The sequence below is a fragment of the Pseudorca crassidens genome, chromosome 5 (genome assembly GCF_039906515.1).
Source record: "Pseudorca crassidens isolate mPseCra1 chromosome 5, mPseCra1.hap1, whole genome shotgun sequence".
Classification (NCBI taxonomy): Eukaryota; Metazoa; Chordata; class Mammalia; order Artiodactyla; family Delphinidae; genus Pseudorca; species Pseudorca crassidens.
This window is the reverse complement of record NC_090300.1, coordinates 55,924,797-55,951,532: the sequence shown is the minus strand read 5'-3', so window position 1 is coordinate 55,951,532 and position 26,736 is coordinate 55,924,797. Positions and strand designations below refer to the sequence as shown.

Sequence of the window (26,736 nt, the reverse complement as noted above, 5' to 3'; positions counted from 1 at the left end):
TATCTCTATTAAGGTCTTTAATTAACGTAAATAAAGTCCCATGGTCTTCTCTGTAAGATCTTGTACATCTTTTATTAGATTTATTCTTAAGTACTTCAGTGGTTTTTATGCTATTGTAACAGGTATCTTTTAAGAAAAAGCATTTTCAACCTGTTTGTGGCTGGTGTTAATATAATTCATACTTGTATACTGATTTTGTATCAGAATTTAATTTAGTAACTTATCTGTAGATTCTTTAGGATTTCCTATCTACACAATCATATCATCTGTGAATAACAGCAGTACTGGTTTTTCCTTTCTAATTTTTATACCATTTCTTTTTCTTACAATACTGCACTGGGAGGGACTACATTAAAATGTTGATTAAAGGTGAAGTAGGCACCCCACTCCTTTCTGATCACAAAGAATATGTTGCCAAGGTTTCATCATTAAGTATGATGTTTGTTATAGTTTTTTTGGTAGATAACCTTTTATAAGTTTAAGGATGTTCCATTCTACTCCTAATCTGCAAAAAGTCTGATCACAAGAGACAAATTTATCGGATGTTTTCCCTGCAACTACAGAGGTAATATAATTTTTCTCCCTTAACCTATTAGGAAAATATACTGATAAATTATCTAAAATTAGAATAACCTTGTGTGCCTGGCATAAACCCAACTTGGTTATGATATACTATTCTTCTTATATATTACAATATTTCATTTGTTAACATTTTGAAATATTGCATGTATTTTCACAAATAGGATTAACATTTCTTAAAATGTCCAAAGTTATCCAGAACTCATAAAATGAGATGGGACATCTCCTTCCTCTATTCTCTTTAAGTATTTGTGTAAGATTGATATTAATTCTTCATTAAATATTGAATAGCATTATCCAGTGAAGCCATCTGGGCCTGGTGATTTTTTTCTAGGAATAATTTTAAATGTGGATTCCATTTCTATAGTGTTTATAGGAACATTTATACGTGTTCTATTTCTTCCTGTATCAGTATTAATAAGTTACATTCCTCTAGAAATATGTCTGTGAGAACTGTGGTATTCGGTTGCAGTAATGAGTTCCAATTTGCTCACATCTTCCTGCATCCACACTCCTGGGTAATAGTACCTTCCCACATTGACTTTAAAGCTCCCTTTAAAGTTAAAATTAACTACCTGCTACACTTTGCCAGTGAACATCCAATACATTTCCAAGTTCATGCCTTTTCTCACAACACTTCCTCTCCCTGGAAAACCCACATCTTTGGAGGCAACCATAGCTCCCTCCATCCCAATACAATGATAAAAGTTGTGTATTTTCTGCCAGAAAAAATGCATACATGCACATAAACACAAACTTTTATATAAACTATCATAGGATTCACTACCTCCATTCTGCAAAGTAGATTCTAGATTAACGACTCCTAACTTACACATTGCCCAGTATACATAATGCTTACAAATACTAATAGAGGGAGGAATAAGCAATAAATATGCAAGCAAATACACAACAGAGCAAAGGCTGATATAAGCATTCATACTGGCTTATGAAAATTTGTCTGAAAGAACTGTTTAAAACATGAAACATAAAATATACTTGAGTTTTAAGTATTTATTTACAAAGTTCTTCCTAATACAACTGCTTTTAAAATATAGCAATAAAGGATCATTTACTATTTAAAAGTGGTACACATGTGGCATAGAAAAAAATCTATATAGTCAGTTAAACTATTATAACTGATAACTGAAAATTGTTAAGTGACAATTAAACATTTGCAGTACTCCCTAAACAGGTAGGAAATAAAAATGCATTTATTCATAGGAACTTGATTAATTTGTATTACTGACTTAAAAAAAAAGACTACTGTGAAAGATAACATCAGGGTTTGAAAAGTATTTTACAAAAGCAAATAAATGTATTTCAGTTTTACACTTAATTATGAGGCCATGATAAAAATTTGACCATACACATATCTATGTATTTTACAGCAGGTTAGCCAACTTTAGAATTATTTCATAAAGAATATAAACAATCTTTACCACAATTTCCCCATGGTCTTATCCTTCAAAATAAAATTCCACACACTATCAAACTAAATCAAGATTTGCTAGTGGCTAAAATCATCATAAGTATATTGTCCCTTAAACAGCTACAAGTATACACCAGTATCATGTTTGTGCAAAATATACATTATTTTCTAATCTTTCTGCCCTTATCTCAATTTGCAAGCGTATTTTGAAACCATCTCCTTTAACTGTTATTCTTGTTAATAGCGGCAAATCTTTTAAAATCCACATGCTGTATCTTTATTTATAAAATAAACTGCAAAAGGAGCAGTTAAATAACTACTTTAAATAGTACATGTGGACCAAGAACCCACTATTCAGAGATCTATGCAGGTTTTTATCTAGTAAGTACTGTGGTATCACTTAATTTCTGAACAAATTGAGATACACAGATATTTATTTCCAAAAATTCATTCATGGACACTATACAAAGAGATTCACAGTAGTATTTGGCGTCAGCCAATAAAATTTATTTACTGCATCACGTGGCAAAGTTACTAATATCATGAATAACTTAAATGATTGGTCTTCAATTGCATTCAACAAAGAGAAAAATTACATCAAAATCAATATAATTTTTTACATGAATTAACTCAAAAAATGTAAGAGGTTAATCTTACTCTTTCAAGAAGAAAATAAAATGGCATAGTTTAGTGTTACCTTCTTTCCAGCGTTCACCAAGTGCTAACAACAAGTACCATTTAAGTCAGTTTCTTATGTGAATATGAGGTTGTTTAAAAGTTTCTACAAATTAAGATTTTTTTAAGCTTCATATCAAATGAGTTGTAGATCTACTTAAAGTATGACTTCTCCTTTCAAAGAAGGAAGGAAGGCTGACAAGGGAAGGAGATGGGATGCCCTGTGAAGACAAAATATTGTGTATTTAAAATTTTTTCTTTTAAAAATTGTAATATACAGTTTAGTATCATACATGTCATTTTTACATTTTACAAATTATCATAACAAGACATCTGAAAAATCTAAACTCTTTAAATAAAATTAGGGGGGAAGGGTGGGGAGAACACATAATTAAAACTATTTTAGCATTCTGAAAACAAGAAACAAATGGATAGACTAGTTTACTACATATGAACTCAGTTGAAACAGATATATGCTTAGTGTTTCAGGTTTTTTTAAAATTATAAATTAGAGTATAAGTTTTGAGGTTAAAAAGACAAACCCTAGTGGTTTCTTCTTAACTTAATCATAAAGCAGAATTAAGAGGAGTAAAATTACTTCGTGGGAAATAATTTTCTAAATTAAAAGTCATAAACTACGAAAGAGTTTTTATATTATGTATGCAACCCGTATTTATATGTCTGTATGTGTTTGTATGATTTTGCTCCATGTAAAAATTGAGCAAAACAGCAGTGCTTCTGATAATAGAGATTATTAATATACTAAGCTGTCTAAACTTATTGTTTCAGAGTGTCAAAGTTAAATATCATCAGATTTTTAATAACAAAGAAACATAGACATGAATACCAAACACTCAAGAGGGAGTGTAAATCAAAACAAATTATAAAGGTACTGTTTTATTTTAGCAGATATTAATGGCTAACTGCAACTAAACTTAGAGCCAGCAAGGTAGCTAGCTGTAAGTTCTCATCAACTAGGTAGTAAATAAAATGAAGTGTTTAAAGAGCTAGGTTGGTAAAGTATTACCATTCAAGTGATAGCAAAGAAATGATTTAAGTAGATAGTATAATAGTTTACATTTTCCTCAGGTAAAACCTTTACGATTTGCCATATTAAAAGCATAAATTTTACATAAATGTCATAAATCTAAGATTAAGAATCAGATCTGTAATATAAATCCACTTCACAGGACAATTACTACTATTTTTTAAATAATCATTTTCATAAATAAGAAAATCTCTAATGGGACTGATTTTTTCTGGACTTATGAGTAAATTACCTTGCAAACATATCTTTATGTGCCAATAAGCAAAGAAACTCTATTAAGCCTATGTTGTGAATTCAAAGCAGTTATAAAGTTGTGAATTCAAAAGTCCCCACCCACCTAATAAGTAATTCAGTGGAGAAAAATACTTTCTTTTTTCACAAATGCAAACTTCAAATAGCTAATAAGCTCACATTAAACTTCACGAGGCTTGTTTCCATTACTGGTTGGCATATCTCCTAATTCTTCACCAATGTCAAAGATGACTTGGATAGAACTTTTTTTGAAATTTGAAAACTCAGTATTTCCTTCTAGCATCTCTGAAAAACTAGCTCGTGAGGCAGAATGACGTATAGATCGAAACCAGGAGTTTTGAGAGCGCCCACCAGTAGAGTTTGAGCGCTGAACATAACCATGCTTAGTAAATCCAATTATAGTGCTTGTGGAAACAGAATGGGTAATCTGTTAGAACAGAAATAGGCAATTGAGAAGAGGACATGAACACCTTAAAGATATTTTAGGTACTTCTTATTTATGTTGTCTACATAAAATTGACAAAACCATAAATAATATATATTAATTTTCCAAAATTCTTCTATTAAATCCAATTATCTTCATTTGAAAAGCAATGTTTATAATAGTTACTATAAATGCAGGAAATAAACAAGGGATAGTACTTTGGACTTCAGAAAGCTTACAGTCCGATTTTAGTAAATGAATGCTAAATTTTGTCAATTTCAATATATTTTTCATTAATCAAATTTCTTTGCAAAAATTTATATCATCAACTAAGTACAATTTCTCTCTCACTGGAAGGTTAATCTTGATTAAAAGTTCTGTATAAACATACTCATATTAGCTGTAACCTTTGATGTATATTAACTAACGACTTAACTAGCTTTATAAAAAAATAAGTTATTAAGCATTATGTGCCTTTTCTGTATAAACTTTAACAATTAAAGGTAACCATTTATAAAACACCAAAGCACTCCCTTTGTGTATATTAACTTATTTAATCCTTACAACTACTACTTTAGATTCATTTTACAGACAGTGAAATTGAAACAGGAAGATCTCTAATAAGCTGACAAAGGTCACACAGCTAGCAAATAGCAGAACCGGGATTTGAACATGTGAGTTCCAGAGTTCATGCTCTTAACCACTACTCAAACTGCCTTTGAGTACAAAATCACATTATACGTGAGTGTGTGTGTGTATTTACTCTCTACAATAACACCATAGGTAAGTACTATTAACCTCTTTTCTCTCATCTGCAAAAATGGGGATAAGAGAGAATAGGAAACTTGCTGAAGGACATACAGCTAAGAAGTGACAGTCACTTGCTTTTCTTAACCTTAGTAGGTAAGGTTAATAATTTTTACAAAGGACAGATACATCACTATTTAGTGATAATAATAAATGTTAGAAATGCCCTTAATATTAAATGACTAAAATTCTGACACTGTTGGGAATTTGGATTGCTCAGGAAACATTTAAAAATATATACATGAATTTAGAACCCATATCATCCTTTGATATTCACAGCTTCAGAGATTATACATTCATCACAGAAATAATGAAAGAAATAAAACTCAGTCTCTGCTATATTACTGGAGCCAATCTATAAATAGAACCATAGCTATTTACATCAGTAAAGTGATAGGCCAGATTGAAACATGTTTCTTAGAGACCTACAACTCAATCCCAATAAAATTTCATATCAAACTACACATTAAGTAAGTCTCTAGTTCATTAAGTGAGGTTTTCTCAGTTACCTAACCCAGTAAAGAGGTCAGATGCTTAGATATATCCAAAAAATTGATGGAGATATTAATATTTCCATCTTTAAAAAGTTAACAAATTCCACACCAACTTCATAAATTTGGAGTCATTTAGCCCATTAAATCAAAATCACTTACTGCTAATGAAGATGTGCTAGACAGACGACTCATTACATGCTTATCATTGCTAGAAGGACTTCTTCCCTCCACTGAACTTTGGGATGTCATAAGAGCCCTTCGTAGAGCTCTTTTTGGAGTTTTGGAGAAAGAGAATGCTCTTGTAACCTAGAGTTAAATTACAATTAATTAAAAAACCTAGACAAATCTAACTGATTAGAACAATTATATGTAAACAAAGCCAAATTCACACCAAAAGTTTTTCTATAAAAAGTATATAGCAAAATTAGAATCTCTTTGGACAAAGCAGTGAGAAAATGTAGTACATTGTAGATTACTCCATCTTGGTTTCATAGAGCACCTACACTAGTCCAGCAGGAGAAAGTGGGAGGGAAAATTTGGCATGAGAGAAGAAACCTGGGTGTTATCTGATTCTGCTACAATTTAGTTGTGAGATCTTTGATCCAAAGTCACTTAAACCTCAATTTCTTTAATTGAAAAAGTGTAGGAGTTTATTTGAATCATCATTGTTAACATGTTTATCTACTATACATCATACATGTTAAATGCAGAGATACAATGATGATTAAAGTATAAAGCCTCCCCTCAAAGGCAAGGAAAACAACAACCAAGACTTATAAACCTAGCAAGTAGACTACAGTTGCAAAATTTTACCTGTAAAATTAAAAGTCTAGTTCTACTTTTAAAAAGCCCTATTATCAACATTCTTGTGTAGTCCTCAACAACTTCAATACTGTAAGGTAAGTAACAAAGCTATCTTCATCATTAGAAGTCTGAAACACACTTATGGTAAGGAATAGATCCCAGGTTTCCTGACTCTACTGTGTGCCCTTTGCTGAAAAATATCTGATTTTTAACATGAACGCAATTCATGTTAAATGCAATTTCTAACATGAATGCACACGTATCTATACCTAAAACACCATCAGAAGTATCATAGTAACTATAATGGGAAGGATAACAATTTGTTATAATTACTGTGCCAAAGAATTCACTGAGCTAAACTATTATCTCTGTAGGCCATTGCCTAGAACCAAAAACAGCTTTATTTTATACACTACCTGATGTCTATGGCAATACTATTTTAATATACTCTGAAAAATACATTTTGGAGATATGCTGAATAATAATTTCACTAAGACTCACCTTTTTTGAAGTCTTTTTTATTGCTCTAGATGCTCTACTCAATGTACTGTCCATATCTTTCGTATTTACTTCAAAGGATTCTGGATCAGCAGTGTAAATAAGATTCTCCTGTTGAAAATTAATATTTTTATTTTAAAATAAACAAAATAAAGATACACAACTGTTCCTAAAATCAAACCTTTAAGAACTTACATGCTCACATAGGGAGCATATATAAATGAAGCTACTCAAGATTTCTGATGGGTTTGATATAATTTCTACTCTGAAATTTATTTAAGGCCTCAAAAAGTATATAACAGAAGAACAAAAACTGATTCAAAGAATCAGATTTTTATATTTTTTACAGTGTGTGTGTGTGTGTGTGTGTGTGTGTGTGTGTGTGTGTGTGTGTATGAGTATAGAAATATTTCCTCTTCAACATGGCAAAAGTTCTCAAATGATAAGACACCGACTCAGGGCTTTTAAAAAATTTACTATGCATAATATTTGAAATGTAGGAAAGAGCTCAACTGAAGTTGCCTAATATCTGAATTTACAAACATTTCTTAGTAACAAAATTTCACAACTGGGAAGAATTCTGTGGTTTAACACAGTATAAATCAGGATATAGTTAAATGTTTGCTGCCATCTTGTGGTTAATTTTACTTTATGAAATATCTTCATTAACTGTTTATATTTCAGTTCTAGAATTATCAGCCATCCTGTGGCTAGTAATTCAATAGATTTTATTTTAAGGAAATTTTTCCATTAACCGTTTACATTTCAGAATCATGGTTATACATTTAGAAAGGACTGCATAAGCCATGTAGTCAGGCATTGTGATAAATGCAGGAGTAATCTCTATAATAGGCAATCACTATACTGCAGAAATCCATTTTATATATGGATATCTAGAACTATGAGAAAAAATTCTTCCTTATAATGAGCAGTTTTTTGGCTTTACAAAAAGCTGTCTGCATCTCTTTTCTCATCAGCACTCTGTTGTACACACTAGCACTGTATTTCCTTCTATGAACCTTTTTGTGGAACAATCCTTTATTTATAACAACATATTCTTGGCCCACAGAAATTTTTTTTTTGTTTTTTTTTGGGCGGTACGTGGGCCTCTCACTGCTGTGGCCTCTCCCGTTGCAGAGCACAGGCTCCGGACGCGCAGGCTCAGCGGCCATGGCTCACGGGCCCAGCCGCTCTGCGGCATGTGGGATCTTCCCGGACCGGGGCACGAACCCGCGTCCCCTGCATCGGCAGGCGGACTCTCAACCACTGCGCCACCAGGGAAGCCCCCCACAGAAATTTTTAAAAAACAAACAAATCAAGGGCCAGAGGAGGTGGTGGAATAGAAGGAAGTGGAACTCACCTCTTCCCACAAATATACCACAAATACATCTACATATGGAATAATTCTTATAGTATACCTGCTGAATGCCAGCAGAAGATCTCATAAAACCAAAATGCAAGAAAGATGACCACCTAACAGGTAGGGTGAAAGAAAGAAAACGGGAATTGGGATGGGATCTGTGCCCCTGGGAGGGTGCTGTGAAAGAGGAAAGGTTCCCTCACCATGGGAAGCCGCTTAACCAGCAGGGGAGATCAGTGGGGAGAGAAAGGGAGCTTCAGAAGCTTGGAGGAGAGTGCTGCAGCCAGTGTGCAACAAGAAGAACATAGACCTGCACAGAAGGCCCTGGCCATCTCACTGCAATCCCCAGCCTAGGACCCACATCTGCTGGTACACACAGGGGCTAGTGCTAAAACTTGGGCTTCAGAGGACAGACCTGAGAAGACTGGCATTGGCTGCATGGAGACAGCCTGAAGAGGCTGGAGTGTGGTCCACAGCTGCAAACAGGGGCATGCACAAGAAGGAGCCCAGATCTGTCACTGATGTCCCATTGTTAACCTGCAAGCTCAAAGGGAGGGGCGGGGCCTGGAATAGCAGCCTCATTCTCGGTGTGCTCAGAGGGTGAGGCTCTGCCTCTGTGATTTGGGAGCGAGCAAGCTTGGGTGAGCTGCCCACACATGGAGGCAGGGCTGAAACCCTAGCCTATGGCCAGCGGCCGCACAACTTCAGAAGCAGGGTTGAAATCTGAGTGTTCCAGCAGCTGTGATATCTGCGGATTTGTGCATCTGAGACAGCTTTGTAAACCCAGTGCCTGCAGGACATCGGAGTAGATTATTGGCGCTCCTGTGGCTGGGGCAGGTCTGGCGATAGCAGGCTCTGCTGGCGCTCACACACAGAGCTGGGGCCGGGGTCTGGGCTGACTCAGTACTTCCTACGGTGGGTCCAGATGCTTGACCCAGTCCAGGTGCACGACCATGGTATACCAGTGCTTGAACTCAGTGGTTCCATGTCAAAAGATCTATGCTAGTGGCTTTGTGAGCACAGCACCTGAGAGATACCCCAGCTTACTGTCTGAATTCCCATGGTTGAGGTGGGACTGAGGGCAGTGCCAAAGACAGTATACATTGTTGAGCCAACACGACAGGTAACAAGCAAAACCACAGAGCGACTTCCCAGTAGACAGCTTCTGCAGAGGAATAATCAGGGGTTCCTCTCCCAGCAGGGGCATTCAAGCCCAACTACCTCACACCAGTCCAGAAACAGAGCTGGTGGCATCTACTCCAACAACTGGGGTGCAGACCCTGCCCCTGACAGAGCTGTGACAACCAAAGAGCAAAGAGGAGGCCACACTCAACATCAGTGCAGTCTCTGGTCATCACGGTAACAATCATACCCCCTATCAAGGGGATAACGGCTAACACACACTAAAGAAAAATGTGGCAGACATCCATAATAAAAACAGCCCTTGAACAAAAATATTACACTCACGAGGGCTACACAGGGAAACACAAAAAACAGCCCTTCAAGACCACAGCAGATAACTATTTCTCCTTAATTCACAGAGTCAGAGAAACAGAAGTAAAATGAAGCAGAGGAAACACTCCCAATTAAAAGACCAAGAGAATTCCCCTGAAAGAACAATGAAACAGACATCTGCAGTCTAGCAGATCCCAGTCCAAAAAGGAGGTAATGAAAATACTGAAGTAATTAAGCAAGTCTATCAATAGAAATGCACATTACTGTAAAAAGGAACTAAAAACTATAAAAAGGAGGCAATTAAATTAGAAAACTCATTTCCCAAAACAAAAGCTGAACTCGAGGCAATCAACAACAAACTGGATAATGCAAAAGAACTTATAAGTGATCTGGAAGATAGAATAATGGAAATCACCCAATCAGAACAGCAGACAGAAACACAAATGAAAAAAAAAAAAGGAAAGTAATAAACGAGACCTATGGGATAATATAAAGTATCCAGATCTATGCATAATAGGGATCCCAGAAGGAAAACAAAGAGAAAAGGGGATCAAAAATTTATTTGGAGCTTCCCTGGTGGCGTAGTGGTTGAGAGTCTGCCTGCCGATGCAGCGGACATGGGTTCGTGCCCCAGTCCAGGAAGATCCCACATGCCACGGAGCGGCTGGGCCCGTGAGCCATGGCCGCTGAGCCTGCGCATCCGGAGCCTGTGCTCCGCAACGGGAGAGGCCACAACAGTGAGAGGCCCGCGTACTGAAAAAAAAAAAAAAATGTATTTGAAGAAATTATGGCTGATGACTTCCCAAATATAAAGAAGGAAACAGATACCCAGGTACAGGAAGCACAGAGGGCCCCAAACAAGAAGAACCCAAACAGACCTACACCAAGACATATTATAATTAAAATGACAAAAGTTAAAAGATATGAGGATTCTAAAGGCAGCAAGAGAAAAACAAAGCGTTAATTACAAGGGAAACCACATAAGGCTATCAGCTGATTTCTCTACAGAAACATTGAAGACCAGAAGGGAGTGGCAAGATATATTCAAAGTATTGAAAGGGAAGAAGCTGCAACCCAGGATACTCTAGCCAGCAAATTTATCACTTATGATAGAAGGAGAGATAAAGAATTTCTCAGACAAGCAAAAACTAAAAGAATACAGTAATATTAAACCTATCTTAATAGGAGTATTGAAAGGTCTTCTTTAAATAGAAAAGAAGCAAGAATCTAGAGGAAAGAGAAATACCTCAACTGGAAAGTAAATCACTTAAATAAGCCAGTATACAGATTAAAAAAATAAATTTTTGTGAAAGCAATGATAACTACAATGAACACCAAAAGAATAAACATGAAGATGTAAAAGAGGACATCAAAATCATAAAATGTGGGGGAAGCGAGTATGAAAAATATACAACAGATTCACAAAAACCAAAAAGAACAGAACAAAAGCGTAATACAAAAGAAAACCATCAAACTACAAAATGAAAAACAAAAAGAAAGGAACAAAGAAGAAATACAAAATCAACTGGAAAACAAGATTTAAAATGGCAATAAATACATATCTACCAATAATTACCTAAAATGTCAATGGACTAAATTCTCTAATAAAAAGACACAGAGTGGAAGATTGAATAAAAAAACAGAAGCTTACAATATGCTGCCTACAAGGGACCCACTTTAGGGTGAAGGACACACATAGATTGAAAGTGAAGAGATGGAAAAAGATATTTCATGCAAACAGAAATGACAAGAAAGTGGGTCTAGCAATACTCCTATCAGACAAAACAGACTCTAAAACTAATGTAATAAAGATAATAAAGGACACTCTATAATGATAAAAGGGTCAATACAAGAAGAGGCTATTACACTCGTTAACATAACACTTGTTAACATATGCAGTATAGGAGCACCTAAATACAAAAAGCAAATGGTAACAGACATAAAGGGAGAAATTGACAGGAATACAATAGTAAGAGACTTTAACACCTCACTCACACCAATGGACAGATCTTCCAGATATAAAAATCAGTAAGGCAAGAGAGATCCTAAATGATACAATAGAACAGTTAGACTTAATTGCTATTTTCAGGACATTACATCCCAAAAAACCAGAATACACATTCTTTTTAAGTGCACATGGAATAATCTCTAGGACAAACCACATACTAGGACAAAAAACAAGCCTGAACAAATTTAAGAGGATAGAAATTATTTCAAGCATCTTTTCTGACCACAAAGGCGTGAAACTAGAAATCAACCACAAAAAGAGAAATGAGAAAAAAATGATTACATGGAGACTAAAAAACATGCTACAAAAACCAATGGGTTGATGATGCAATCAAAGAGGAAATCAGAAGATACCTTGAAACATATGACATAAAAACACAACCATACAAAATCTATGGCATGCAGCAAAAGAAGTTCTTATAAGGAAGGAAATAATAAAGATCAGAGAGAAAATAAAATATAGATTAAAAAACAAAAGAAAAGAGCTGGTTCTTTGAAATGGTAAACAAAATCAACAAACCTCTCTTCAGGCTCATCAAGAACAGAGGAACCAAATAAAATAAGAAATGAAAGAGGAGAAATAACAACCAGTACAACAGAAATTTAAAAAACCAGAAGACAATACTATGAACAATTATATGCCAACAAATTCAACAACCTAGAAAAAATGTACAATTTTCTAGAAACATACAACCCACCAAAACTGAATGAAAAAGAAAGAAAATTTGAACAGACCATTCACTAGAAGTGAAATACAATATGCAATGAAAAAACTCCCTGCAAACCGAAGTCAGGACCAGATGGCTTCACTGAGGAATTCTGCCAAGCATACAAAGAAGAACTTATAAAAACCCTCCCCAAGCTCTTCCACCAAAAGATTGAAAAGGGAACACTCCCAAAGGCATTCTAGAAAGCCACCATCACCCTGATACCAAAACCAAAAACAATACCAAAAAAGAAAATTAAAGGCCAATATCTTTGATGAATATAAATGAAAAAATTCTCAACAAAATATTAGCGAACCAAATCCAACAACACATAAAAACAAGATCATATACCACAATCAAGTTGGATTCATCCCAGGGTCACAAAGATGGTTCGACATACAAATATCAGTGTGGTAACACCACATCAACAAAAGAAAAGACAAAAAACACATGATTATCTCAATAGATGCAGGAAAAGCATCTGATAAAATTCAATGTCCATTCATGATAAAAACTCTTACCAAAGCGGGTATAGAGGGAACACATTGCAACATAATAAAAGCTGTTTTGACAAACCCCCAGCCAAGATAATACTCAATGGTGAAAAGCTGAAAGCCTCCCCGCTAAAATCTGGAACAAGATAAGGGTGCCCACTCTTACCACTTCTATTCAATATAGGATTGAAGTCTGAGCCACAGCAATGGACAAGAAAAAGGAATAAAAGGTATCAAAATTGGAAAAGAGGTAAAACTGTCAGTACATGCAGATGACATGACACTAAATATAGAAAACCCTATAGACTCCACACAAAAACTATTAGAACTGATAAATTCAGCAAGGTAATGATACAAGATTAACATACAGAAATCTGTTGTATTTCTTTACACTAACAATGAAATATCAGAAAGTAAAAAAAAAAAAAAAAAAGAAAGAAAAAATTCCTTTTAAAACCACATCATACACACACAAAATATTTAGGAATAAACCTGACCAAGGAGGTCAAAGATTTATATGCTGAGAACACTAGAAAATTGTTAAAGGAAACTGAAGATGATTCAAAGAAATGAAATCATGCTCTTGATTGGAAGAATTAATATTGTTAAAACAGCCATACTACCCAAAGCACACTACAGATTTAATGCAATCCCTATCAAGTTACTCATGACATTTTTCACAGAACTAAAACAAATAGTTCTCATATTTATATGGAACCATAAAAAAAACAGAATTACCAAAGCAATCCTGAGGAAAAATAACAAGGCTGGAGGCATAACCCTCTCAGACTTCAGAGAATACTACAAAGCTACAGTAATCAAAACAGTGTTGTATTGGCCCCCAAACAGACATATGGATCAATGGAACAGAACAGAGAGCCCAGAAATAAACCAACATACCTACAGTCAATTAACCTTTGACAAAGGAGGCAAGAATATACAATGGAGAAAAGACACTCTCGTCAGCAACTGGTACTGGGAAAGCTGGACAGCTGTATGTAAATCAATGAAGTGAGAAGACACCCTCGCGCCATACATAAAAATAAACTCAAAATGGTAAAGAATTAAATATAAGACAAGACACCATAAAACTCCTAGAAGAGAACACAGGCAAAACATTCTGACATAAATTGTACCAATGTTTTCTTAGGTCAGTCTCCCAAGGCAATAGAAATAAAGGCAAAAATAAACAAATTGGACCTAATCAAACTTATAAGCTTTTGCACAGGAAGAAAACCATATAAAGAAAAGACAACCTACAGAAGGGGAGAAAATATTTGCAAACAATTCAATCAACAAGGGATTAACTTCCAAAATATACAAATAGTTCATACAACTCTATAACAAGAAAACAACCCAATCAATAACTGGGCAGAAGACCTAAATAAACATTTCTCCAAAGAAGACATACAGATGGCCAAGAGGCACATGGAAAGATGCTCAACATCACTAATTATTAGAGAAATGAAAATCAAACCTACAATGAGGTACCCCTCACACCAGTCAGAATGGCCATCATTAAAAAGTCTACAAATAACAAATCCCAGAGAGGGTGTGGAGAAAAAGGGAACCCTCCTACACTGTTGGTTGGAATGTAAACTGGTGCAGCCACTATGAAAACTGTATGGAGGTTCCTTAAAAAAACTAAAAATAGAGTTATCATATGACCTAGGAATCCCACTCCTGGGCATATATCCAGAGAAAACTGTAATTCAAAAATACATACACCCCAATGTCCACAGCAGCACAATTTACAATTGCTGAGACATGGAAGCAACCTAAATGTCCATTGACAGATGAATGGATAAAGAAGATGTGGTATATATACAAAATGGAATAGGGACTTCTCTGGTGGTGAGCTACAACTACTGAAGCCCACGTGCCTAGAGCCCATGCTCTGCAACGAGAAGCCACCACAATGAGAAGCCTGCGCACAGCAACGAAGAGTAGCCCCCATGCGCCACAGCTAGGAAAAAAGCCCGTGCGCAGCAGCAAAGACCCAATGCAGCCAAAAATAAATAATTAATTAATTTAAAAAGAAAAAAAAGTTTAAAAAAATGGACTGACTACCCCTCAGCAATGAGAAAGAATGAAAGTATGCCATGCAGCAACATGGATGGACCTAGAGATTATCATACTAAATGAAGTAAATCACAAAGAGAAAAGACAAATACCATATGATATCACTTATATGTGGAATCTAAAATAGGACATAAATGAACTTATTTACGAAAAAGAAACAGACTCACAGACATAGAAAATGTAAAAACTTATGGTTACCAAAGGGGAACAGGGGTGGGAGAGGGATAAACTAGGAGTTTGGGATTAGCAGATACAAACTACTATATATAAAATAGATAAACAACAAGGTCCTACTGTATAGCACAGGGAACTATATTCAGTATCCTATAATAAACCATAATGAAAAAGAATATGTGTGTATATATATATGTATAACTGAATCACTTTGCTGTACACCAGAAACTAACACAATGCTGTAAATCAACTATACTTCAATTAAAAAACATAAAATTTAAAAGTCTGTTAATTTTTCTAAACAGTTAGGTAAATACTTTTAATAAAGTATTTACTTTATAAGCAATAATAATTATACCTCAATGTCTTTAAGATCAGATTTAACTATAATAAACTGTATGTTTTATTCCCACAGGAAATGTCCAAGTACTATACTGAAAAAGGTTATCTGTCTATACATTCTCCTCCATCTATGTCATTTGTGCAAAGATGAAGGGATCTATATCTATCACATGTCTCTCCCATATATAATGAAGAAATCAAATTATCTTTTTTTTTTTTTTTTTTTTCCGGTATGTGGGCCTCTCACTGTTGTGGCCTCTCCCATTTGCAGAGCACAGGCTCCGGACGTGCAGGCTCAGCAGCCATGGCTCACGGGCCTAGCCGCTCCGCAGCATGTGGGATCTTCCTGGACAGGGGCACGAACCCGTGTCCCCTGCATCGGCAGGCAGACTCTCAACCACTGCGCCACCAGGGAAGCCCCCAAATTATCTTTTAATGGACCTAGATTTCATCCAAGATCTACTACAAGCTACCTGATTTCTGGTGAGTCATTTAACTTCAAGAATTTGATTTTCTCATATATCTTCACTTTAATCTGTACAGGATAAAAATGGTTATATATTCATAATGGCATTTGATTTTAAGAGATTGGACTAAGAAAACTGCATTGGCAACTTGCCTGACAGGAAAAGCAGCTTGCTACAATTCACCTATTGCTCTCAATAAGATAAAAGAACAATAGAACAAAATACTCTCTCACAGATAGCCAAGTCAAAGAGCACTAATGAAAATACATTATAAGTCCCAAAAGCTTCACTACAGCAGAGCCAAAGGAGCTGTAAGGCTATGAGGCCTTATATATGAGGCCCTGTCTGTAAGCTAGGGACTCAAAGAAATGTTTCATGTGTCTATATTTTTAAAAATTTCCTCCAAAGCAACTTTTAAATCAGTTTTCCTCAATAAACACAACACAAACTCTCCTTCATCCATAATTAACAAGTCATTAGAAACATACACGTTTAGTCTGTATATTACCATGGAGTTTAAACTTTCATTATAATAGTGGTTTAAGAACTTACAGCATCTGCTTTACAAATGGTGTTGGCTACATGTCGACATAGCATCTTTAGCCAGTTTTCTTTTGGAGGTTCCTCTGATGTCATCTGGAAACTGAGCAGCACATTTGCCTGCTCTGTAGGTGGCCTCACAAGCAAGGCAAAAGCATTATGGCAATCTAGGGTTCCAGAATAATCACAAACATTAAATGTTACTCCTTGGAAAATGACAGACTTAACACAAGTTCCCTCAGAGCAATGAAACTCCAAAAAATTATCTCTTCTCTACCTTTTCTGTCCCCTCTACTTTTTTTGTGTGTGTGTGTGTGCTACATGGGCCTCTCACTGTTGCGGCCTCTCCCGTTGCAGAGCATAGGCTCTGGACGCACAGGCTCAGCAGCCATAGCTCATGGGCCTAGCCGCTCCGCAGCACGTGGGATCTTCCCGGACCGGGGCACAAACCCGTGTCCCCTGCATCGGCTGGCGGACTCTCAACCACTGTGCCACCAGGGAAGCCCTCCCCTCTGTTTTTAACTGGACAAAGAATAGCATCATATTAAGTTGAAACACTGGAAAGAATTATAATAGTATGTACCATGTGAGGAACCAACAATGATATTGTTAAGTAAGCAGTATTTTCCATGACATTTCATATTTTCTTTGATGGAGTTTTAAAAAATTAGATTATATCATTTCTTAGAATTCTAGAATTTAAGTTTTAAAATAAAGTGACATTGTAAGAATAATTCAATAATTCAACCTATTTAAATCAAGTTCAAATAAATAAAATACTCAAATTGTTACAAAATGTTTTATGACCAAGATGCTAAAACAGAACCTATTTTAAACAATGAAGTCTTCCATAATTATAATCCAAAAATATAGAGATCATTTAAGTGAATGTTCTATGTAACCTTTAATAAATCCAGAATTTGACAATTGAGTAAAGATAGCAATATAAGTTGCCATTCAAGGGTTTTTTTTATTGTTTCTCATAAATTAAAAGCTTTCCATCATTTGAGGATGGGATCAGTAATGGAACCAGTTTACACTGTAAAAATATATGCCTAAACAAACAAAATATTGCCAGGCATGCACATCACTAGGTACTATTTTAAAAACTGATACTGCGCCAGTAGGTATAAACTTTTCCCAATTTCAGGCCTTCAAAGAATCCTCTCTAACACTCCCAAAGTATAGAGTAAAAGCTTTCCTTAATACACATTTGAGCCCATGTTGAGTCTACCATAGTTACTTTGGGTGTACTTACTCATGCACATCTATTCCTGTCATATCCTAAGTGTATCCCTAACAATACAGCCATTGGCAACAGGGAAGGTTATAAGCTGTGGGGCACACGTAATAGACTACAATTGTCTTCGGATTCTGAAGGAATAAAAATAAGTTTTGGTGTGGGAATGGGCTCTATTTTGACATGTAACCACTTAAAAGCTCTCTGTCCCTTAAGAGATGAAGATATCCTTCAGACTGAGATAGTATTTTCATTTGAACTAAAAATCTCCCAGTTCCTAGAGATGTAGTTGAAGTATAAGAACAATTACTTTGCCAGAACTAACCAACAATATTTAAAGATAATATACCAGCTTAAAAAATATATATAAGGGAATCAAACTTTCAATGAATATAAACTATTTTTATCTAGCCAATAGTTTATCCAATGACCATACCTTCTGTCTCTCGTATGTCTAGCACCTTCTTAATCTGAGAAAGAGGCATTAGATGAATATGCTTAAGAGAAGCTGGGGGTCGGGTCTGGCCATGAGGACTCCTAAAAGTGCCGATAACCTTGTGTCGTTTTCTTGCTATCTGATTATAGGAAAAAAAAAAAAAGTCATCGTCAGTAACATAAAAACAAACACCAAATGCTTAAAAGTTAAATGGCACTAATCACATAAATCTATATGCAGCTTATTTAACTACCAGTCATTCCAAAATTATTATCTGATAAGCATAGTTACTATGTGACAAATTCATACATGTAACTATGTAGCAGGAATGCTCATGTTTATATGAGAAGAGCTCAAAAGTCAGGAAAACAGGATATATGGAAAAGATCCCAGAGGTGTGAAAGAACTTAGAAGCACTGTGAGAAGTAACAGGATCAAAGGATGAAGGAACCTTCAATAAAAGGCCTTGAATTCAGAAAGGGGAATAGTTGCTCTGGGATTGCTGCCTTGGGTTCAAAAGATAATTGATTTCAGTGTAAGAGCAGAATACACAATTATCTCAGATGCTTTGCAAGGCACTGAGGATAAAGGAGTGAATAATACAGAAATGGTTCTGGCTCTCATGATACCTACATACTATTGACAAACAGGAAAATTAAAGTAACTAAATAATACATTAAAAATTGATACAAATTATAAAGTCAAGGTGCTATGTTAAGATATAACTTTACCTAAACTGGGAACTCATGCAAAGGAAGACAGGTAAAGTAATGCTGGAGAAGACAGGAACAAAATCAGAAAGGACCCTGTGACTCATGATGTATTTGAGTTCTGTGAATTTTATAAGGTCTTTAAATTTATTGTTTTCATTTCCATGAAATCCTAGTATATTATTTTGCCTTTTTAAAAGAACATTTCTTTGGGGGTTATAATCATCAACTGAAAGACATTAACACAAAATGATTTAGATTAAGCTACTTAATGAATTGAGATTGACTGGTCATCATCATGAATATGACAAAGTAAGGCTGAAAAATGTATTGTTGATAGCTTGTGTTGGCTAATGAAAAAAGATCAAAAGGCAGTCAGTATCACATTCACATTGATGCAGAAATATGACACAGATCTATGATACATATCAAATATTAAAGGCCCATTTACATTAATATATGAAAAAAGCTGATTCTTTAAATAATTATTTCCACTGTACTATTTGAATATACTTTTAATTTAGCTAAGCAAAATAAATAATTTTAAGTTTCATTTTTAAAAAGGAAAAACGATGACAAGTGCTAATATTGATGATACAAATGCTAGTCCATCAAGGTAAAAACTCAAAATATAGATACATCACCCGTCATGTTTAAGTGAAGTCAGTTTAGATCTTATCTATTTTAAATGCTTCTAACTTTTATCATTCTCTTCATTCCAAATTTACTCAAAGTTTTGTTTTTTTTTTTAAACAAACAAGCTAAAGAATAGGAGTTTATAAATCTAAAAGTCCAAATTATAAATTTGGAGTTCAAATTTAATGTTAAAAATAGAAATGTTACAGTTAATGTGATTCTGACATGGAGACTAAGAGAGAGTAGAACAAAAAGTCACTGAATTCAGGAAGATGAAGGAAGTGAGAAACCAGGGTATCAGATAACAGACTTAGAGGCTACAAGGAATGACCAATGGCAGGAATTAAAATGGAAGGTAAGTCAATGAGCCAGTTGTAGAAGACTTCACAAAAATTGAAGGGGATGTAAAATTTAAAGTAAGTCTCAACTATCTAAGGATTAAGAGGATAAAGACCAGAATGGATTAGCAAAGGAAGTACAGATAACCTAACCTATTAGATGAATGGAGCCAGCTGACCTATGAACGTCAACAGGAAAAACTTACAAAAGCTTTAATGAAAGCAAACAAACAGAACTACTAAGCAGCTACATGGTACTCAGTGAGCATGATACTGCAGATTCAAATAAAATATGATCAAAAATTGACTCTACCTAGTCCCTGTTCTCAAAAGCAGAGCAGGCTAAAGCTCTCATTACAGGGGAGACAAGTAGTTCAGAATTATCTGCCTCATGATTTTTTATAACTTTCTCAGTTCAGGGTAAGGTCAATTGTGTACAGTATTTTCACTGCCTTTACTTTTGTGTTTTGTGACAGTACTGACCAAATGAAAATACCATTTTTCACTAACCTCACAACAACAAAACTCTTTAACACAAGTAAATTTTTGGTGAGATTTTATTGCACCTGTAACTGTACCTGGCTTTTTCTCTAAGATTCCGTTGTATTTATACTTTAAAAACTAATGTGCAGGAGACCTTCAAGATGGCAGAGGAGTAAGACATGGAGATCATCTTCCTCCCCACAAATACATCAGAAATACATATGCATGTGGAACAACTCCTACAGAACACCTACTGAACGCTAGCAGAAGACCTCAGACCTCCCAAAAGGCAAGAAACTCCCCCACGTACCTGGGTAGGGCAAAAGAAAAAAGAATAAACAGAGACAAACGGATAGGGACGGGACCTGCACCAGTGGGAGGGAGCTGTGAAGGAGGAAAGGTTTCCACACATTAGGAAGCCCGTTCACTGGTGGAGACAGGGGGGTGGGCGGGGGGGAAACTTCAGTGCCATGGAGGAGAGCGCAGCAACAGGGGTGCAGAGGGCAAAGTGGAGAGATTCCCACACAGAGGATCGGTGCCGACAAGCACTCACCAGCCCAAGAGGATTGTCTACTCAGCCGCCGGGGCGGGCGGGGGCTGGGAGCTGAGGCTTGGGCTTCCATCAGATCCCAGGGAGAGGAATGGGGTTGGCAGCGTGAACACATCCTGAAGGGGCTAGTGCACCACAGCTAGTCAGGAGAGAGTCCGGGAAAAAGTATGGAGCTGCCGAAAAGGCAAGAGATCATTGTTTTGGGGTGCACGAGGAGAGGGGATTCAGAGCACCGCCTAAATGAGGTCCAGAGATGGGTGCAAGTCGCGGCTATCAGCGCGGACACGAGAGACAGGCATGAGACACCAAGGCTGTTGCTGCCGCCACCAAGAAGCCTGTGTGCGAGCACAGGTCACTACTCACACCTCCCCTCCTGGGAGCCTGTGCAGCCCGCCACTGCCAGGGTCCTGTGATCCAGGGACAACTTCCCCGGGAGAACACATGGCGCACCTCAGGCTGTTGCAACGTCATGTGGGCCTCTGCCGCGGCACGCTCGGCCCCACATTCCGTACCCCTCCCTCCCCCCGGCCTGAGTGAGCCAGAGCCCCCTAATCAGCTGCTCCTTTAACCCCGTCCTGTCTGGGTGGAAACAGATGAGCTCAGGCGACCTACATGCAGAGTCAGGGCCAAATCTAAAGCTGAACTCCAGGAGCTGTGGGAACAAAGAAGAGAAAGGAAATCTCTCCCTGCAGCTTCAGGAGCAGCGGATGACATCTCCACAGCCACCCTGATGTACCCTGCATCTGTGGAATACCTGAATAGACAACGAATCATCCCAAATTGAGGAGGTGGACTTTGGGAGCAACTGTAGACTTGGGGTTTGCTTTCTGCATCTAATTTGTGACTGGTCTTATGTTTATCTTAGTTTAGTATTTAGAGTTTATTATCATTGGTAGATTTGTTAATTGCTTTGGTTGCTCTCTTCCTATTTTTTTTTTTTAATACATAGATTTTTTTCCCCCTTTTTCTCTTTTTGTGAATGTGTATGTGTGTGCTTCTTTGTGTGATTCTGTCTGTATAGCGTTGCTTTTACCATTTGTCCTAAGGCTCTGTCTGTCTGCTTTTTTTTTTTTTAGTATACTTTTTGGCGCTTGTTATCATTGGTGGATCTGTTTTTTGCTTTGGTCGTTCTCTTCTGTCTTTCTTTTCTTTTTTTAAATTACTTATTTTTTTATTTTTAATAACGTTTTTATTTTTTATTTTAATAACTTCATTTTATTTATTTTTCTTTCTTTCTTTATGTCTTTGTTTCTCCCTTTTCTTCTGAGCCATGCGGCTAACAGGGTTTTGGTGCTCCAGCCAGGTGTCAGGCCTGTGCCTCTGACGTGGGAGAGCCAAGTTCAGGATACTGGTCTACCAGAGAACTCCCAACTCCATGTAATATCAAACTGCGAAAGCTCTCCCAGAGATCTGCACCTCAACGCTAAGACCCAGGTCCACTCAACGACCAGCAAGCTACAGTGCTGGATACCTTATCCCAAACAACTAACAAGACAGGAACACAACACTACCCATTAGCAGAGAGGCTGCCTAAAATCATAATAAGGTCACAGACACCACAAAACCACAAAACACAGATGCAGTCATGTCCACCAGAAAGACAAGATCCAGCCTCATCCACCAGAACACAGACACCAGTCCCCTCCACCAGGAAGCCTACACAACCCACTGAACCAACTTTAGCCACTGGGCCAGACACCAAAATCAATGGGAACTACGAACCTGCAGCCTGCGAAAAGGAAACCCCAAACACAGTAAGTTAAGAACAATGAGAAGACAGAGAAACACACAGCAGATGAAGGAGCAAGGTAAAAACCCACCAGACCAAACAAATGAAGAGGAAATAAGCAGTGTACCTGAAAACAAATTCAGAGTAATGATGGTAAAGATGATCCAAAATCTTGGAAATAGAATGCAGGAAATACAAGAAGTGTTTAACACGGACCTAGAAGAACTAAAGAGCAAACAAACAATGATGAACAGCACGATAAATGAAATTAAAAATTCTCTAGAAGGAATCAATAGCAGAATAACTGAGAAAGAAGAACAGATAAGTGACCTGGAAGATACCATAGTGGAAATAACTACCGCAGAGCAGAATAAAGAAAAAAAAGAATGAAAAGAACTGAGGACCGTCTCAGAGACCTCTGGGACAACATTAAACACACCAACATTCAAATTATAGGGGTCCCAGAATATGAAGAGAAAAAGAAAGGGACTGAGAAAATATTTGAAGAGATTATACTTGAAAACTTCCCTAATATGGGAAAGGAAATAGTCAATCAAATCCAGGAAGCACAGAGAGTCCCATACAGGATAAATCTAAGGAGAAACACACCAAGACAGAAATTAATCAAACTACTAAAAATTAAATACAAAGAAAAAATATTAAAAGCAGCAAGGGAAAAACAACAAATAACATACAAGGGAATCCCCATAAGGTTAACAGCTGATCCTTCAGCAGAAACTCTGCAAGCCAGAAGGGAGTAGCAGGACATATTTAAAGTGATGAAAGGGAAAAACCTACTACCAAGATTACTCTACCCAGCAAGGATCTCATTCAGATTTGATGGAGAAATTAAAACCTTTACAGACAAGCAAAAGCTAAGAGAATTCGGCACCACCAAACCAGCTTTACAACAAATGCTAAAGGAACTTCTCTAGGCAGGAAAAACAAAAGAAGGAAAAGACCTACAATAACAAACCCAAAACAATTAAGAAAATGGTAATAGGAACATACATATCGACAACTACCTTAAATGTAAATGGATTAAGTGTTCCAACCAAAAGACACAGACTGGGTGAATGGATACAAAAACAAGACCCGTACATATGCTGTCTACAAGGGACCCACTCCAGACCTAGGGACACATACAGACTGAGAGTGAAGGGATGGTAAAAGATATTCCAAGCAAAAGGAAATCAAAAGAAAGCTGGAGGGCTTCCCTGGTGGCGCAGTGGTTGGGAGTCTGCCTGCCGGTGCAGGGGATACGGGTTCGTGCCCCAGTCCGGGAGGGTCCCGCGTGCCGCGGACTGGCTGGGCCCGTGAGCCATGGCCGCTGCACCTGCACATCCGGAGCCTGTGCTCCGTGACGGAAGAGGCTGCAGCAGTGAGACGCCCGCGTACCACCAAAAAAAAAAAAAAAAAAAAAAAAAAAAAAGCTGGAATAGCAATTCTCATATCAGACAAAACAGACTTTAAAACAAAGACTATTCCAAGAGACAAATATGGACACTACATAATGATCAAGGGATCAACCTAAGAAGATATAACAATTGTAAATATTTATGCATCCAACATAGGAGCACATAAGGCAAATGCTAACAGCCATAAAAGGAGAAATCGACAGTAACAAATTCATATTAAGGGACTTTAATACCCCTCTTTCAACAATGGACAGATCATCCAAAATGAAAATAAATAAGGAAACACAAGCTTTAAATGATACATTAAACAAGATGGACTTAATTGATAGTTATAGGACATTCCATCCAAAAACAATAGAATACACTTTCTTCTCAAGTGCTTATAGAACACTCCCCAGGAGAGATCATATCTTGGGTCACAAATCAAGCTTTGGTAAATTTAAGAAAACTGAAATCGTATCAAGTATCTTTTCCAACCACAACACTATCAGACTAGATATCAATTACAGGAAAAAATACAAACAAATGGAGGCTAAACAGTACACTAGTTGAGAACCAAGAGATCATTGAAGAAATCAAAGAGGAAATCAAAAAATACCTAGAGAGCTTCCCTGGTGGCGCAGTGGTTGGGAGTCTGCCTGCCAATGCAGGGGATACGGGTTCGTGCCCCAGTCCGGGAGGGTCCCGCGTGCCGCGGACTCGCTGGGCCCGTGAGCCATGGCCGCTGCACCTGCGCTTCCGGAGCCTGTTCTCCACAACGGGAGAGGCCACAGCAGTGAGAGGCCCGTGTACCACAAAAAAAAAAAAAAAACAAAAAAAAAAACCTAGAAACAAATGACAAGGAAAACACGACGACCCAAAACCCATGGGATGCAGCAGAAGCAGTTCTAAGAGGGAACTTTACAGCAATACAATCCTACCTCAAGAAACAAGAAACATCTCAAATAAACAACCTAACCTTACATCTAAAGCAATTAGAGAAAGAAGAACAAAAAAACCCCAAAGTTAGCAGAAGGAAAGAAGTCATAAAGATCAGATCAGAAATAAATGAAAAAGAAATGAAGGAAACAATAGCAAAGATCAATAAAACTAAAAGCTGGTTCTTTGAGAAAATAAACCATATTGATAAACCATTAGGCTCATCAAGAAAAAAAGGGAGAAGACTCAAATCAATAGAATTAGAAAAGAAATAGGAAAAGTAACAACTGACAATGCAGAAAATACAAAGGATTATGAGAGACTATTGCAAGCAACTATATGCCAATAAAATGGACAACCTGGAAGAAATGGACAAATTCTTAGAAATGCACAACCTTCCAAGACTGAACCAGGAAGAAATAGAAACTATGAACAGACCAATCACAAGCACTGCATTTGAAACTATGATTAAAAATATTCCAACAAACAAAAAAATAAATAAAATAAAATAAAATAAAAAATATTCCAACAAACAAAAGCCCAGGATCAGATGGCTTCACAGGTGAATTCTATCAAACATTTAGAGAAGAGCTAACACCTATCCTCCTCAAACTCTTCCAAAATATAGCAGAGGGAGGAACACACCCAAACTCATTCTACGAGGCCACCATCACCATGATACCAAAACTAGACAAAGATGTCACAAAGAAAGAAAACTACAGGCCAATATCACTGATGAACATAGATTCAAAATTCCTCAACAAAATACTAGCAAACAGAATCCAACAGCACATTAAAAGGATCATACACCATGATCAAGTGGGGTTTATCCCAGGAATGCAAGGATTCTTCAATACACACAAATGCCCATTGACAGATGAATGGATGAAGAAGATGTGGTACATATATACAATGGAATGTTACTCAGCCATAAAAAGGAACAAAATTGGGTCATTTGTAGAGATGTGGATGGATCTAGAGACTGTCATACAGAGTGAAGTAAGTCAGAAAGAGAAAAATATTGTATATTAACGCATATATGTGGAGCCTAGAAAAATGGTACAGATGAACCAGTTTGCAGGGCAGAAATAGAGACACAAATGTAGAGAAGAAATGTTATGGACACCAAGGGGGAGAGTGGTGGTGTGATGAATTGGGAGATTGGGATTGACATATATACACTAATATGTATAAAATGGATAACTAATAAGAACCTGCTGTATAAAAAAAATAAATAAAATAAAATTGAAAAATTAAAAAAAAACCCCAAAAAACCCAAAAAAACAAAGAGTCATGTGCCACAATGTTCATTCCAGCTCTATTTATAATAGCCAGGACATGGAAGCAACCTAAGTGTCTGTCCATCAACAGATGAATGGATAAAGAAGATGTGGCACATATATACAATGGAATATTACTCAGCCATAAAAAGAACAAAACTGAGTTATTTGTAGTGAGGTGGATGGACCTAGAGTCTGTCATACAGAGTGAAGTTAAGTCAGAAAGAGAAAAACAAACACCATATGGTAACACATATATATGTAATACAAAAAAAAAAAGGTTCTGAAGAACCTAGGGGCAGGACAGGAATAAAGAGGCAGACATAGAGAATGGACTTGCGGACACGGGAAGGGGGAAGG

General features: G+C 36.7%; 1 protein-coding gene across 11 annotated transcripts in view; it reads right to left on the bottom strand.

The window, feature by feature from the left end:
* Positions 1-1,575: 1,575 nt before the first annotated feature.
* Positions 1,576-26,736, bottom strand: part of ECT2 (epithelial cell transforming 2) — a 64,492-nt gene continuing 39,331 nt past the window's right edge. For 7 of the 11 annotated variants that reach the window (XM_067738051.1, XM_067738055.1, XM_067738056.1 and 4 more), the window contains 6 exons: positions 18,315-18,453; positions 16,651-16,805; positions 7,014-7,121; positions 5,868-6,014; positions 4,143-4,410; positions 1,576-2,904 (listed from right to left, as the gene is read on the bottom strand). In XM_067738051.1, the coding sequence (XP_067594152.1) occupies positions 4,144-4,410; positions 5,868-6,014; positions 7,014-7,121; positions 16,651-16,805; positions 18,315-18,453 (816 nt within the window). In that variant the 3' untranslated portion in view covers positions 1,576-2,904; position 4,143. The remainder of the gene's footprint in view (positions 2,905-4,142; positions 4,411-5,867; positions 6,015-7,013; positions 7,122-16,650; positions 16,806-18,314; positions 18,454-26,736) is intronic. The other 4 variants (XM_067738058.1, XM_067738059.1, XM_067738061.1 and 1 more) reach the window with 1 other exon arrangement.